Below are 13,096 nucleotides of genomic sequence, written 5' to 3' on the forward strand. Positions count from 1 at the left end.
ACTGGGAAATAAATGCTCAAGTGTCGTGTGTGTCTGTCAGCTCAGGCTTTTACTCTGCTAAAGGGCTCACGTTGAGAAAGCCATTCAAAAAGCACAGCTGAGAAACGCAGAGGTACTACTTAGATAGTTGTTTGCCTGCTTCGCCTTGTATATCTCATCCCCCACACAGCCCCCTATGCTCTTTTTTTTCTTATAGCTTGCAGAACGACCACTGGAGCTGTTTCAGGCTTTAACAGGAGAGGAGCACGCTTACAGAAAAAGGTGACTGCGCATAACCGGCCATGGCCTCAGTGAGACTGCAGATCTCGGCTTTCGTGGCAGCGCTGCTAGGTGTGTGTGGGACCATTGCTGCCACTTTCCTGCCCAACTGGAAGGTTAGCGCTGACACTGGATCCAACATCATAACTGCTGTTACGCACATGCAGGGTCTCTGGATGGACTGTACATGGTACAGTACTGGCATGTTTAGCTGCACTGTGAAATACTCTATCCTCTCGCTCCCCATCTACATCCAGACCGCAAGGACGACCATGGTGCTGTCCTGTATGTTATCTGGTTTGGGGATCTGCGTCTCAATAACTGGGATGAAGTGCACAAGACTGGTAGGCGAACGGCAAACCAAAAGCTGCATTGCTTTCGCTGGCGGAACCTGCTTTCTGCTGGCTGGAATATTTGGTTTGATACCGGTGGGCTGGTACATGAAAGAGATCATTTCCAGTTACCTGGATCCCTCAATCCCAGACAGTGGTAAACACGAACCAGGAGGAGCAGTGTATGCAGGGTTTATTTCAGCTACACTGCATTTACTGGCAGGTGCAGTCTTCTGTGCATCATGTTCTAAAAAGCAGCAAGAGGACTGGGATCCTCATCCGAAAAACACACAACAGCCAGCAGCACAGCAACCAGAAAACAACGGTGCAGGTTATAACCTTCAGGACTACGTGTAAATGAAAAAGCCATAGCAACATTGGTATTTAACAGTGATATTATAATATATAATATAAATAATATACATTTGTATTAGTTACTGCATTCACTGCTTATTCAATTCACTTATTTAATTTGAGTGCTTGTATATTTCCTTTTTGTATATATCTATATATAATCTATATCTATCTATCTTCATGCATACATACATACATCATTTTATCCCTAATATAAAATGTGTACTTTAATATTGAGATTAATATAATTTGTTTAATTCTAGAACTCATAGAAAAATGTATTACAGATTAATTTTGTTATCATACTGGTAACCCCCACCCCCCCCCCCCAAAATAAAAACAAAATTTGGAAGAAATAGTTTGATTTTGTCTAAAATATCCTTGTAGGCAATGTTTAAATCTTACCTTTAAATTTCCCTCACATAGGAAAGCAATGTTTAAACCAGAATTAAAAGATGTATAGATTGTTTGTTGTCGCAGGCCTATCTTTTTTTTTTTTTGTTCGGGCACCTAATTGCCATAGTAACTACATTATTTTTTTTTTTTTTTTTTTTTTTAACGCCCACATTGTTCAGTTGAATGATTGAAAGGCAGAAAAGTCGTGGGCCATTCACTCAGTGCCAATAAAGGCACAATAAATGAAACAGATACAAAAAAACAACACCTGCTGCATACGTGTGGTTACATGTCATAAAAGGGGTTGAGACTGCTTGTAATTTAACATAAAACGAACCGAAAACCAAGCTTCATTTGCGTAGAATTATCTCCTGACTGAAAATTAACATGTTCAGTGCTTGGAGGGAGACTGCGGGGTATTGTTCCGTGATATGTTGCAAGCTCCCGCCAGCAGTAAAGGGAGAAATCCCATATAAATGGTTTTTCCAGTTAAATAATCACAACATTCTTCAAATACAGGTTAATGCTCTGTTTCTCATTTACAATTCACCTCTGAAATCACCTGATACAACTGTAATCAACAGGTAACATAACAAACTTACTAGAACAGAAAATACAGCTGTTTCGTACTCATCAAAAAAACCTTCAAAATGAAAACAAAACTCTTGCGTGTCACAACATAAGAATGAAAAGAAAGTATCATTGTGAACTACACAAAAAAGATTGCTGAATGGCTGTCGATGCTTGAGCAGTAAAAGCCAACGTAATAAAGCAAACGTAGTTTACAACAATAATAGTTAGTACTAGTTGCAGTGAAACCAAGAAGTAGAATACAGTACAGTACATCAATGCCCAAAATCATAGTTGCATATACAGTTAGGTCCGGAAATAATTGGACACTGACACAATTTTCATAATTTTGGCTCTGTACGCCACAACAATGGATTTGAAATGAAACAACCGAGATGCAATAGAAATGTAGACTTTCAGCTTTAATTCAAGGGTTTGAACAAAAAATATTGTATGAAACGTTTAGGAATTGCAACCATTTTCATACACAGTCCCCTTATTTCAGGGGCTCAAATGTAATTGGACAAATTTACACAATCATAAATAAAATGTTATTTTTTCATACTTTGTCGAGAATCCTTTGCAGGCAATGACTGCTTGAAGTCTCGAATGCATGGATATCACCAAACGCTGGTTTTCCTCTTTTGTGATGCTTTGCCTGGCTTTTACTCCAGCTGTCTTCAGTTGTTGTTTGTTCGTGGGTCTTTCTGCCTTAAGTTTTCTCTTCAGCAAGTGAAATGCATGCTTGACCGGGTTGAGATCAGGTGATTGACTCGGCCATTGCAGAATATTCCACTTCTTTGCCTTAAAAAACTCCTGGGTTGCTTTAGCAATATATTTTGGGTCATTGTCCATCTGTAAAGTGAAGCGCTGTTCAATCACCTTCGCTGAACTTGGCTGAATCTGAGCAGATAATATATCCCTATACACTTCAGAATTCATCCGGCTGCTTCTGTCACATCATCAATAAACACTAGTGACCCAGTGCCATTGTAAGCCATGCATGCCCATGCCATCACACTGCCTCCACCGTGTTTTACAGATGATGTGGTATGCTACGGATCATGAGCCGTTCCAAGCCTTCTCCATACTTTTTTCTTCCCATCATTCTGGTAGAGGTTGATCTTAGTTTCATCTGTCCAAAGAATGCTGTTCCAGAACTGGGCTGGCTTTGTTTAGATATTGTTTGGCAAAGTCTAATCTGGTCTTTCTATTCTTGAGGCTTATGAATGGTTTGCACCTTTGGTGAACCCTCTGTATTTGCTTTAAAATACTTTACCCAAGAACAATAACAGAACAGCTGTAACATCAGCGAACAAAAGCAAACAGCTGACACCCTTTGGCTGCCGAGTGGGCATGACTCAAGTGTTATGTCCCAGAGATTCTGAGGTAGAGTGAAATCAGCAGCACAGCATACAGACCCTCCTGGCCAACATGCAGCAGGAGGGGCCGACGATCTCCAGGTGGTCTTTGAAGTTGCATCTTTTTTCCTCACAATGTTAACCCCATCCACACTGGCTTAATGGACAGGAGCAGTGAAGGCATATAGGGGAGATTCTCTTACAGGGTCGCCTTTGGGGCAACTCAGGTGTTATGTTCCATAGATTGTGAGTTAAAGGAAAGTCAGCTGCACAGCATACACAGACTCTCACGGCAGACATGCCTTCACATAAAGATAGGTCTCTTATAGGCTAGGATGTCTGTAGATGACCCTTTATCCAACAAAATAATTCGTAAGAGCATTTTATTGCAATGTATATCGAGACATGTAGCATACGGATGCTGAATCAATACTTGAGATAGGTGTGCATCATGCTTTCAGTTATTTTGCTTTCAATAAACAACTAATCACATTCACCATTCACTCAATTGCTGTGTGTAAAAGGCTTATCCAGCAGCAACTTGAGTAATGATCCAATGCCGGTTTTCACATGACATGTACTGTACGAGTATAAGGAAGTGTATTCTTTTTATTTATTTGCACTTCCAGAGCCCTTCCATACCCCAATCCCCCCCCCCCCCCAATTATATTTGAATTGTCTGTCTGATAAAGACACCGTGGGCTAGGGATAAAGAAAACACTTGGGAAAAAAATAAAAGCGCTTTGGAAATTATCTACAATGGTATGGGTGGGACCCAAAAAAAGAATTCTGTGGTGATTTCTGCTGCTTAGGTGAATGATAGGGGATTCTAAATTCCCTACAAGTAGTAGTTAAACAACAATAGCATCCACCCTAGCGCATAAAATTGTTTTGTAAATGAGAGCCTAAGTTCTCCAGAAGTAGATTATGCCAAGGTTCCCAAGAATACAATAATATTTGCATATAACAATTAAAAAAAAAAATTTTTTAATAAAAAATATACCTATATTGAAAAACTTACCAAATATATAATTTGGTGTACCTAGACTTTGTTCATTCTTGAACACAATTATACACAACAACAACAATCAGTAAATTAACCTAAACTATACCTCAATTCTCGGTGCTATAAAAAAGAAATTTAATTCTCAATATAGGCTTAATTGCTCGAGAAGGGATGTGTTTAGTGTGTTATCCCCATAAAAACATAGAATAGTATATTTGTAATGCAATGTATTATATTCATAAATTGCAATTGATATTACACTTGAAACCCCAAGAGACACATATACTGTAATCTCCTTTTAGCTCAATTATGAGTAATGTCCACTCTTCCTTATTTAAAGGGATAGAATACAGATTTTCTTTTCCTTAGAATGGGTTGACTCTTGATGAGCAAATATGATGTTTCAATTTTGTAGGACTAATTAATAAGTCCAATATAGACTATGTATGGTGAATTATTTAGATCTTGTTGACTGTGCAAAAGTTCCCCAGTCAGTGCCTTTGTGAGTGCATATGCCAGCAAGATGTTCAATGCAGTCATACCCCTTAGATATGGTTTCCTTGGATCTTTCACATCCACGATCCCGAGACCTTGGTGCTGTGTTGTATCTATGTTTGCACTCACTGTGGCTCAGACTGCAAAACCTTGTTCCGATCCTCCTACTGGTTTTCAGTCGCTTGACCTGCACGATCCCCACTCTGCGGTAGGTGTCCACCCCGGCCTGGTTTGCAGTCCTGTGGAACTTGCCTCCAGGGTGTGCGGTCCCGCACTGTTGTTACAGGTGCCCAAGTCGACCCTCGTCTTGTATCCCCTCGCGCTGGGATCACAGGTTACTCTTGCTGACAGCCTCAGCTAGCAGCTGAGAGCCTCGGGGGATGGCCCCTCTCACTGAGCCAGTTGCCGAAACTCTCCACGCTGCAGTCTCCGGTCTCTCCCGTTGATGGCTTTAGCCAGCTGCTGACAGTCTCGGGGGACAGCTCTTCTCACCAAGCCGGTTGCCGGTTTCCTCCGCGCATAAATCACTCCCCAGGATCTTCTCAATCAACGTTGCTCCCTTCCGCTATTAACACACGAGAACACTGATCTGCTCCCGGGATCATAAGCCTAGGTTTGGATCACGTATGCGCAGAAACACTTGACTGATATCCCCCCACTCAAAGGCCATAATAAAAATGCAACTTGCAATTCATATCAAAATCTTTGTTTAACCTCTTACCAGTAGGTTGTTCTCAAAGTTTGAGATTACTGGTGCCTAGTTTATCCTGTATAATAACCAAAAGATATTTCAGTGTAATATAAAATAAGTTGACTTATTTTCAAAGTCAATGGTTTGGACGGCGCTCCTTCATAAATTCTGATAGTACCAGTCAAAGGAAAGACGGAAAAGCTGATTACTGTAATTTCCCCAAAAAATCCACAGTACCCCTTAAACTGGGATCAAAGTGTCCACTCTAAAGAAGGCTATTAAATCCCTAGTTACCAATAAGTCAAGTAATAGAAGAAAAAATCCACAACACAGTTCGGGCTATACGCCCCCTCTCATGTCTTACTACAAACACCCCGATTATAAACACATAACAGCGAAAAGGGAAATGTGATCGTCCTCCAATCGGAAGTGATGGCATACTCAGACTCGTACTTCCGGTCCGTCACTCGGCAACCCTCCACACATCTTAATTTGGACTACAGGTGACACACTCAAATTGGAGGTTGGCCTCGCCTCTGACATATATAGTATCAATCTGGAATGAAATATCAAAGTTCTGTTGTCCCTTGAGCACCAGAAAACAAGGGTGTGACAGAAAGGAAAAGGTCAGTCTGCAGGAGCTCTGAAGGAACTCTCTGGAATCTAGTTAACCGTACCGGGACCTAGCCGCACCCAATGTGGGCTGCTGCCAGGACAGGGTTAAACAGTCGTAATACTGCCTTGAAATTAGGAAAAAGTATAAATATAGTCCCAAGTAGGTCCATCCATCCGGAGGAGCTACATCCACGGGAAGGAGGACTGGGACTTCTGGTGGTTCTAGACCTACAGCTTCAGGACCAACCCAACTACTGGTGGATCTGTGATGTGAGTTAGGCCCGGGCCATAGAAGGGTGAGGCGATCCGAGCCGCGCTGACGCTGAGGCTCGCCTGCTGAAATCTGGGCGATTTCATGCCCATACAGGCGAGCCAGCGGGCGCGATCGGAGCCGGGGGGAGGTTTTTGGAGGCGGGGCAGTGACGTCGCTGGGCCAATCGCACGCGACGCATTCATTCATTGTAACATCGCCGGAAGAAGAGATCAGTGTATCTCGAAAGCTCGCACAAATAAAAGCATTTCGTTAGCCACAGAACGGTATCATCTATTTATTTTTTGATTATTGAAGCTTGGCTAACACGGTACTGATACCTCTACATATATATATATAATATATAAAAGCACAAGGCATTACCTTTAGGAAGTAGGACTAGCTAACAAGGAATGCAGTTTAATGGATGTAGCGCCAGGTCTCGTTGTATAATTTTCACATATTTTTATTTCATTTTCAAGAAGTAATGCAGAACATCCTCCATGTACAATGACTCCTGACACTTGAAATCCACGTTGTTGATAACTATCCGTGCATGCCTCAAACACCTGAAAGTGACGCAGATAAGATCTGGTATTGACATATCATTAGAGGAAAGGCTCTTACCTCAGGTTTCGGAATAAAGGCACAGCCAGGAATAATGAAACAGGTTTTCACGTTGCAGAGGTACTGGGACATGATAGAGAGTCTGCTTCGTTGTCTACTACCTGTGCTGGCTATCATCCTCTATGAAAGAATTAGAGACACACAAGTCAGGAGATAATGTGAAACAATATTGCATTCATTAAAAATACAGTTTAGCGTATAATGTCCCCAAAAATATATAGTTTTTTTAAAACGTTATTTTTCATTTATTTTTATGTTCAAATAGCCCATTATAACAAATCACTTAATTAGTATACATTAACAACCATGTATGCAGAAACTACATTAAAAAAAATAAAAACAAAGTAAAAAAATGAAATGCTTGCGGAAAGATTGAACAATCTAAAATATTTCTACTTTGGATAAAAATCCATCTAAAATAACATAACACGTTACTGCTTCAAGTTTTGTATGGTTTGTTCAGTATCCTCCTCATAGCTAAGTTATATAAAAAATTTTTTTTTTTTTTTTTTTTTTAATTTTTAAAAATATTTGCTACATAAGTACAAGATCCCTGAAAAAAGCTATAAAACCCTTTGGGTAGGAATTGTCAGACTATTTAAAAATGTGAAAGTACTATAATAATGCAGAAATGCCATTCCCCAAAACATTTTTCTTTCTATACCATCGGTGGCAGGTCTCTCCTGAAACATGACTTCGTTGGTCATACTCAAGGAAATCCCTCTCCAAGTTTAATACATTTTTTTAAATTAAAAATGCGTTTGATGCTTCTGAAGAAATACAAAATGGCAGGGAACAACTTTCTTACTTGTAAACTGATAACAACCAGGGACATCAGAGGAGCACACTTGTATTTCCAATACAAATGCAGTCCACTTCGCCATTACTGGATGACTCACCAGTATACAGCTTTGCCTAGCTTTGGGATAATAACCTATCTTTTTTTTTAGCTTTGATTTAATTAACTTTTGATTATACGCAAGACAGTCATCCCAGTTCCAATAATGCAAAAAATTAAAACGTAAATGAAATACATAAATAGCAGATTGTAATAGCATAGGTAACAACTTTTCACTGTACTACAACTCTGACATAGTGTGCTTTTAAGTTCTACTGAAGGTCTGAAAGGTACCATGGATTCTCAAAATAACCCATTGCTTCAGAGCAGGACATTTTTACAAGAGAATGGAATTGTTAGGCTGAAAAATATTGGACAGTGAAGAAGAAATGGGGATTGTCACGATAATATCATGAAGTATTAAGTATTTTAATCAATCTTGCACATCAGAGATTAATTTTAGCTGTAGGTTGCCTTAAAATACATGAATTGTTTTTATGGCATGACGAACCGCTGACCATGACTAGTATTGTGTTGATCCATCTTTTGCAAGTGGGGGGATTGAAATGGAGTCGGAATTCTTCTCTGACAAGGGGAACAAACGAAAACCTTCTAAATGTACCTTGGAAGGCATTCTTTGGGTGATCTGTGGAATAACACAGTGATATGGCCACATTGACGGACCAAAGTTTGTGCAAAGTTACTAAATATGAAATCCTAGGTCTGACAGACATTCGCAAGAATGACAAATAGATATTTGTAACAGTTGCGATTACACGAATCAAATGATATCAAGAATGGCAGAGTGGGCTATGTTATATCCTCTGTTTCTCTTGCAAAAGTAGAAGATAGATTGTCATATTTCATAGCCAGGAGTGCATTTTAAGTACACTGCGGCAACAGTTAATATGGCGTTTATCTAAGTATTATAGAAATTAAGCTAGGAAGTATTTTAAATATTCAGGAAGATGTTTAAAGGTCTTTTTTTCCTTTAGCCATAAAAATGTCATCAAGATATCGTTGAGAGAGGTTAAAGATATACACACATAAAAGTGGGCTTATGTTGTTTAGAACAGTGGTGTGCAAACAGAGGGGCGGTTGCAGAGGCCCTGCGCTCTTCTCAAATGCATTTAACTTAATGCTGGGGGATCATGTGAGGCCCCTGCAACACTCCACTTACATTGTTTCAGCCGGCTGTGTGACGCATCGCCATGGCAATGCGCCATCAAATATCGCCGCAGGGCTATGTGACGTCACATGCGTCAAATGCCACCGTGGGTCACGTGATATGACGTCACATGACACTGCAGCGTCATTTGACGTGGATGTAAGGTGGGGGGGGCGCAAGCTAGACAGGGGGGCGCAGCAGGAAAAGTTTGCGCTCCTCTGGTTTAAAACATAAAACATGCATTTGAGACATGAAATTAGAATTTAACAGAGAAGTGTTTGATGTCAACAAGATACAGTATTTGAATTCTCATCTTTCATGCTGCAATTACCTTTTTGGAAAAGATTAACTACATGTTATGGACATACTTGAAAACGAGAGGTAACTCTCCATGTATTACTTCCTAGTAAAACATTTTATAAATAAATAAATGTGGTAACGTGTGGTATTCTGTTTATTTTTTTATTTGATGAAACTGTCTGCCTTTATTGTATTGTATGTTTCTTGTAATACACGTTTTATGTAAACTAAGCACTGTACAATCTACTTTTGTATATTAAATTTAAACGTTAATTAGTATATCTTGGGGCTCTGATTGAACTTGCAATTTTTGTAGAGTAATTTACATTTTCGGACACATTTTGTAACAACAGATTTGTTTGTGTAAAGTGCATAGTTTCTTTAGTAAACAGGGAACAAAGACTCTGCCAATTAATATTTGCTAATTATTTTGTGGTGGCAGCGATTAAAGATATATTGTGATGGATTGAGAGGGGAAATTATTCATTTGAGGAACCTTGCGCAGGTGGAAATTGGATCAGCTAGATACCTGTGTGTATTAACACATGTCACATATACAAGTCACATCCTCACAGGTGTGCCGTTTGTGGCAGGGATAATGGATACAATGGCAATTATCTCTTGTGGGACTTACAAAGGACTTCTAAAAATGTGTCGGTGAACTAATATTTCCATTCAATCAAAATCTAATCAAAAGGCATATTTCCCCCTATCCTCCTATGTAATATGTTATGGGCCGTCCACCAAAAAAGGGGCACAAACCTTCAAGTTTGATGAAAATACACCAAAAAAAAGTTGCTCCATTTTATCTAATAACTTTTCAGTTTTTATTAGTTTAATGATTTGTATGCTGAACTTGCCGTTGGCAATTTGTTTTTATAGCACAAATTGCAAGATTGCCACTGTTGATGCAGATGTCCGAGCTAGAGAAAACATATCAGATAACAGATGGGGCAGGAATAAATAGAGTTCACCCTTCAAACAGCTATTTAATCATCTGAATTCATACCTCTGCCACTTCCTTCTGAAAAGTCAAAGTCATTTGCGTCCTGCCGTACGTGAAAGGACCATTTCTGTTTGCAACCTGCTCCAGCCACTTGATGATCAGAGGAGTAGATACATTAAAGGGTAGATTTCCAATTATGTGCACATTTGGTGGGTCTGTAATACATTTTTTTTAAAGTTAGTATTTCTACTTTTACGTTTAAATTATGTTTATGTAACAAAACAGAACAAAAATGGCAAACATTGAAAAGCATGTAAAACAATAAAATTATCTGCATCAGATCAGAGGAACTAATTTATTTCCCCATGATAAAATGTTTTAACCAAGTAATAACATCATGTGCAGTGGTTTTCAGTCGGTGTTTGGTGTACCCTGGAGGTCTACAAGAAGTTACCGGGGGCTCCCTGAGAAGAACGTGGTAATGGCGGGAATATTACTCTTCAAGACCTAATAATTGTATTTTTTTCAATGTTTTAATGTATAATTTTAAAAGGTCCTTAATTGCTATACCTTAACATTACAAATAATACAGAATATGAAGTGATATTAGTTTAAACCACTGCGGTAATATTTTTACTAACATAGTGAGTTTGTGCTCCCCAACATTACAATAAATCTTTAAGGAGTTTCACGCTGTCCATATACATTTTTAGAGGGTTCACAGATCTTAAAAACGTTACAAAAAACATTGATTTAGTGCAGGGGTGGCCAACTCCAGTTCAAGGGCCACCAGAAGATCAAGTTTAAGGATAGCTCTGCTTCAGCACAGGTGGCTGAAGCAGGTCAGTCAATGACTGACTGTCAATGATTGAGCCACTGATTGAGCCACCTGTGCGTAAGCAGAGATATCCTTAAAACCTGACCTGTTGGTGGCCCTTGAAAACTGGAGTTGGCCACCCCTGATTTTTAATAAATCAGTTCTGTAGTATTAGATAACACGTACTGCATTTTTTAAATTCAACTCTTAATTCTATTTTTAATGAGTTTTAATATACTGAGCATCCGTTGATTTTTATAGCAGGTTTTAGCCCACCTCCCCAGCAGTGCAAGATCTTTGCAACACTTTCAAATGTGGGATAATTTGTTGCCGATATTCTCAGCAGTTTGAGCTGCAGACTGTAATAAATAATGTTACCTTAGTAATATAAAAATACATTGTAGCTGCTGAGGTACATTGACTGAAGGATTGATCAAAACTGAAAAGCGGCCATTACGTGAACCCAGGAAGCAGGATCTTTGCTGATCTATCACAGGAGAACTAATTGATTGGCAGCTTAGGTATTTAGTTTAAATAAAGGTAATCAAAGGCTGCATATATTAAAACAAAAACATATTTAAACATAATAAGAATAATTGTTTAAGTACCACGCGGACTGCCTCTTGCTCCCCATTTAAGAATTGACAGCAATAAGGTTGAGCAAAGACAATTTATTCAAAAATTATAACAGTTTGCTAAGAACATCTTTAATAATGTCAAATTCAGCCCCCTCAAATCCCAGACAGATTAAGTGGTATTCCATCATCAAAATGATTTTATAACAATGTATTATTATTATCTGCGTATTCTGCAAGAAATAAAATTAGGAACAAGTGTGTAAATGAAGAACTTCTGTGCAGCTGTTATGTCAAAAACTAAAGTATTACACACACACACACACACACACACACACACACAGTCACACACACACAGTCACACACAGTCACACACACACAGTCACACACACACTCAGTCACACACACACACACACACACACACACACACACACACTCAGTCACACACAGTCACACACAGTCACACACACAGTCACACACACACTCAGTCACACACACACACACACACACACACACACTCAGTCACACACACACACACACACACACACACGTATATTGCAACATTAGTAGCAGCTTAAGTTCAAGTAGCAGCCAAGGACAGCACGACCCCTGGAGGAAACACTCAACAGGCAAGTCCCGTGCTATCTGGAGACTCAGGGTGTGAGATCCACCTTTCTTCTCTGAGCCCAGAGAGAGGCGAGGAAAGGCGGATTGCAGCCTTCAGACAGCGCAGGACGCACCCACTGAGCAGCTAACATATTTCAGGTGTGTGGAAACGTGGGAGGGAGGGGGTTTTTGTTTGGGAAGGTAGGTCTGATGGCTTTGCGTGGGGAGAGGGAGATGAGGGGGAGGGAGGTAAGAATTTGCGTGGTGAGGGGGAAGGTACTATATGTAGTTGAGAAGGGGAGGCGAGTGGTGTGTGTATGCGTATGGGGCTGCATAAGTAGAGGTGAGTTTGTGCACGTGAGAAGGTTGAGTGCTGTGCGTGCGAGTGAAAAGGGATGAGGACGACTGATCTAGATAGTGGAACACTATTCGACATCTCACAGGTTGCAGGGGAAAAGTGAATTCCCCAGGGGAAGTGTACTATGGAAATTTTAGAGTGAAATTGGGGCATATTGCATTATTTTGCTCCTCTTTGCATCATATATCAAAGACTTTGCGCCACATGTGTCAGCTTGTCATTTTATTCTTTCTTAGATAATTACAATATGAGGAGCTAGGAAAGAATTACATAATGTTCAAATTAAATGGGACAAAATTAGGTCAATCCTTGATGGAGAAGGATTTTGCATTATTGGTAGACAGCAGGCTTAATATTGCTCAATGTCAGGCAGTAGCATAAATCCTTAGTAAGACCACACTATGAATATGGAGCACAGGTTTGGGCACCACTCCATTAAAAAAGACATTATGGAACTACAAAAAAATACAGAGAAGAGCCACCAAATGATTAAAGGGGATGGAAAAATCTGATTTATGATGAAAGGCTAGCTA

The 13,096-nt window shown here is 39.6% G+C and overlaps 2 protein-coding genes across 3 annotated transcripts in view; one reads left to right on the top strand and one right to left on the bottom strand.

The window, feature by feature from the left end:
* TFB1M (transcription factor B1, mitochondrial) overlaps positions 1–13,096 on the bottom strand; it is a 64,891-nt gene that overhangs the window by 19,188 nt on the left and 32,607 nt on the right. For both annotated transcript variants that reach the window (XM_075596956.1, XM_075596957.1), the window contains 2 exons: positions 10,271–10,422; positions 6,956–7,075 (listed from right to left, as the gene is read on the bottom strand). In XM_075596956.1, coding sequence (XP_075453071.1) covers positions 6,956–7,075; positions 10,271–10,422 — 272 coding nt within the window. The remainder of the gene's footprint in view (positions 1–6,955; positions 7,076–10,270; positions 10,423–13,096) is intronic.
* On the top strand, positions 205–1,043 carry CLDN20 (claudin 20). The gene has a single exon (XM_075596958.1). The coding sequence runs from the start codon at positions 282–284 to the stop codon at positions 945–947; it is 666 nt and encodes a 221-aa protein (XP_075453073.1). The 5' UTR covers positions 205–281; the 3' UTR covers positions 948–1,043.

Source organism: Ascaphus truei, chromosome 4, assembly GCF_040206685.1.
Source record: "Ascaphus truei isolate aAscTru1 chromosome 4, aAscTru1.hap1, whole genome shotgun sequence".
In the NCBI taxonomy this organism is placed as follows: Eukaryota; Metazoa; Chordata; class Amphibia; order Anura; family Ascaphidae; genus Ascaphus; species Ascaphus truei.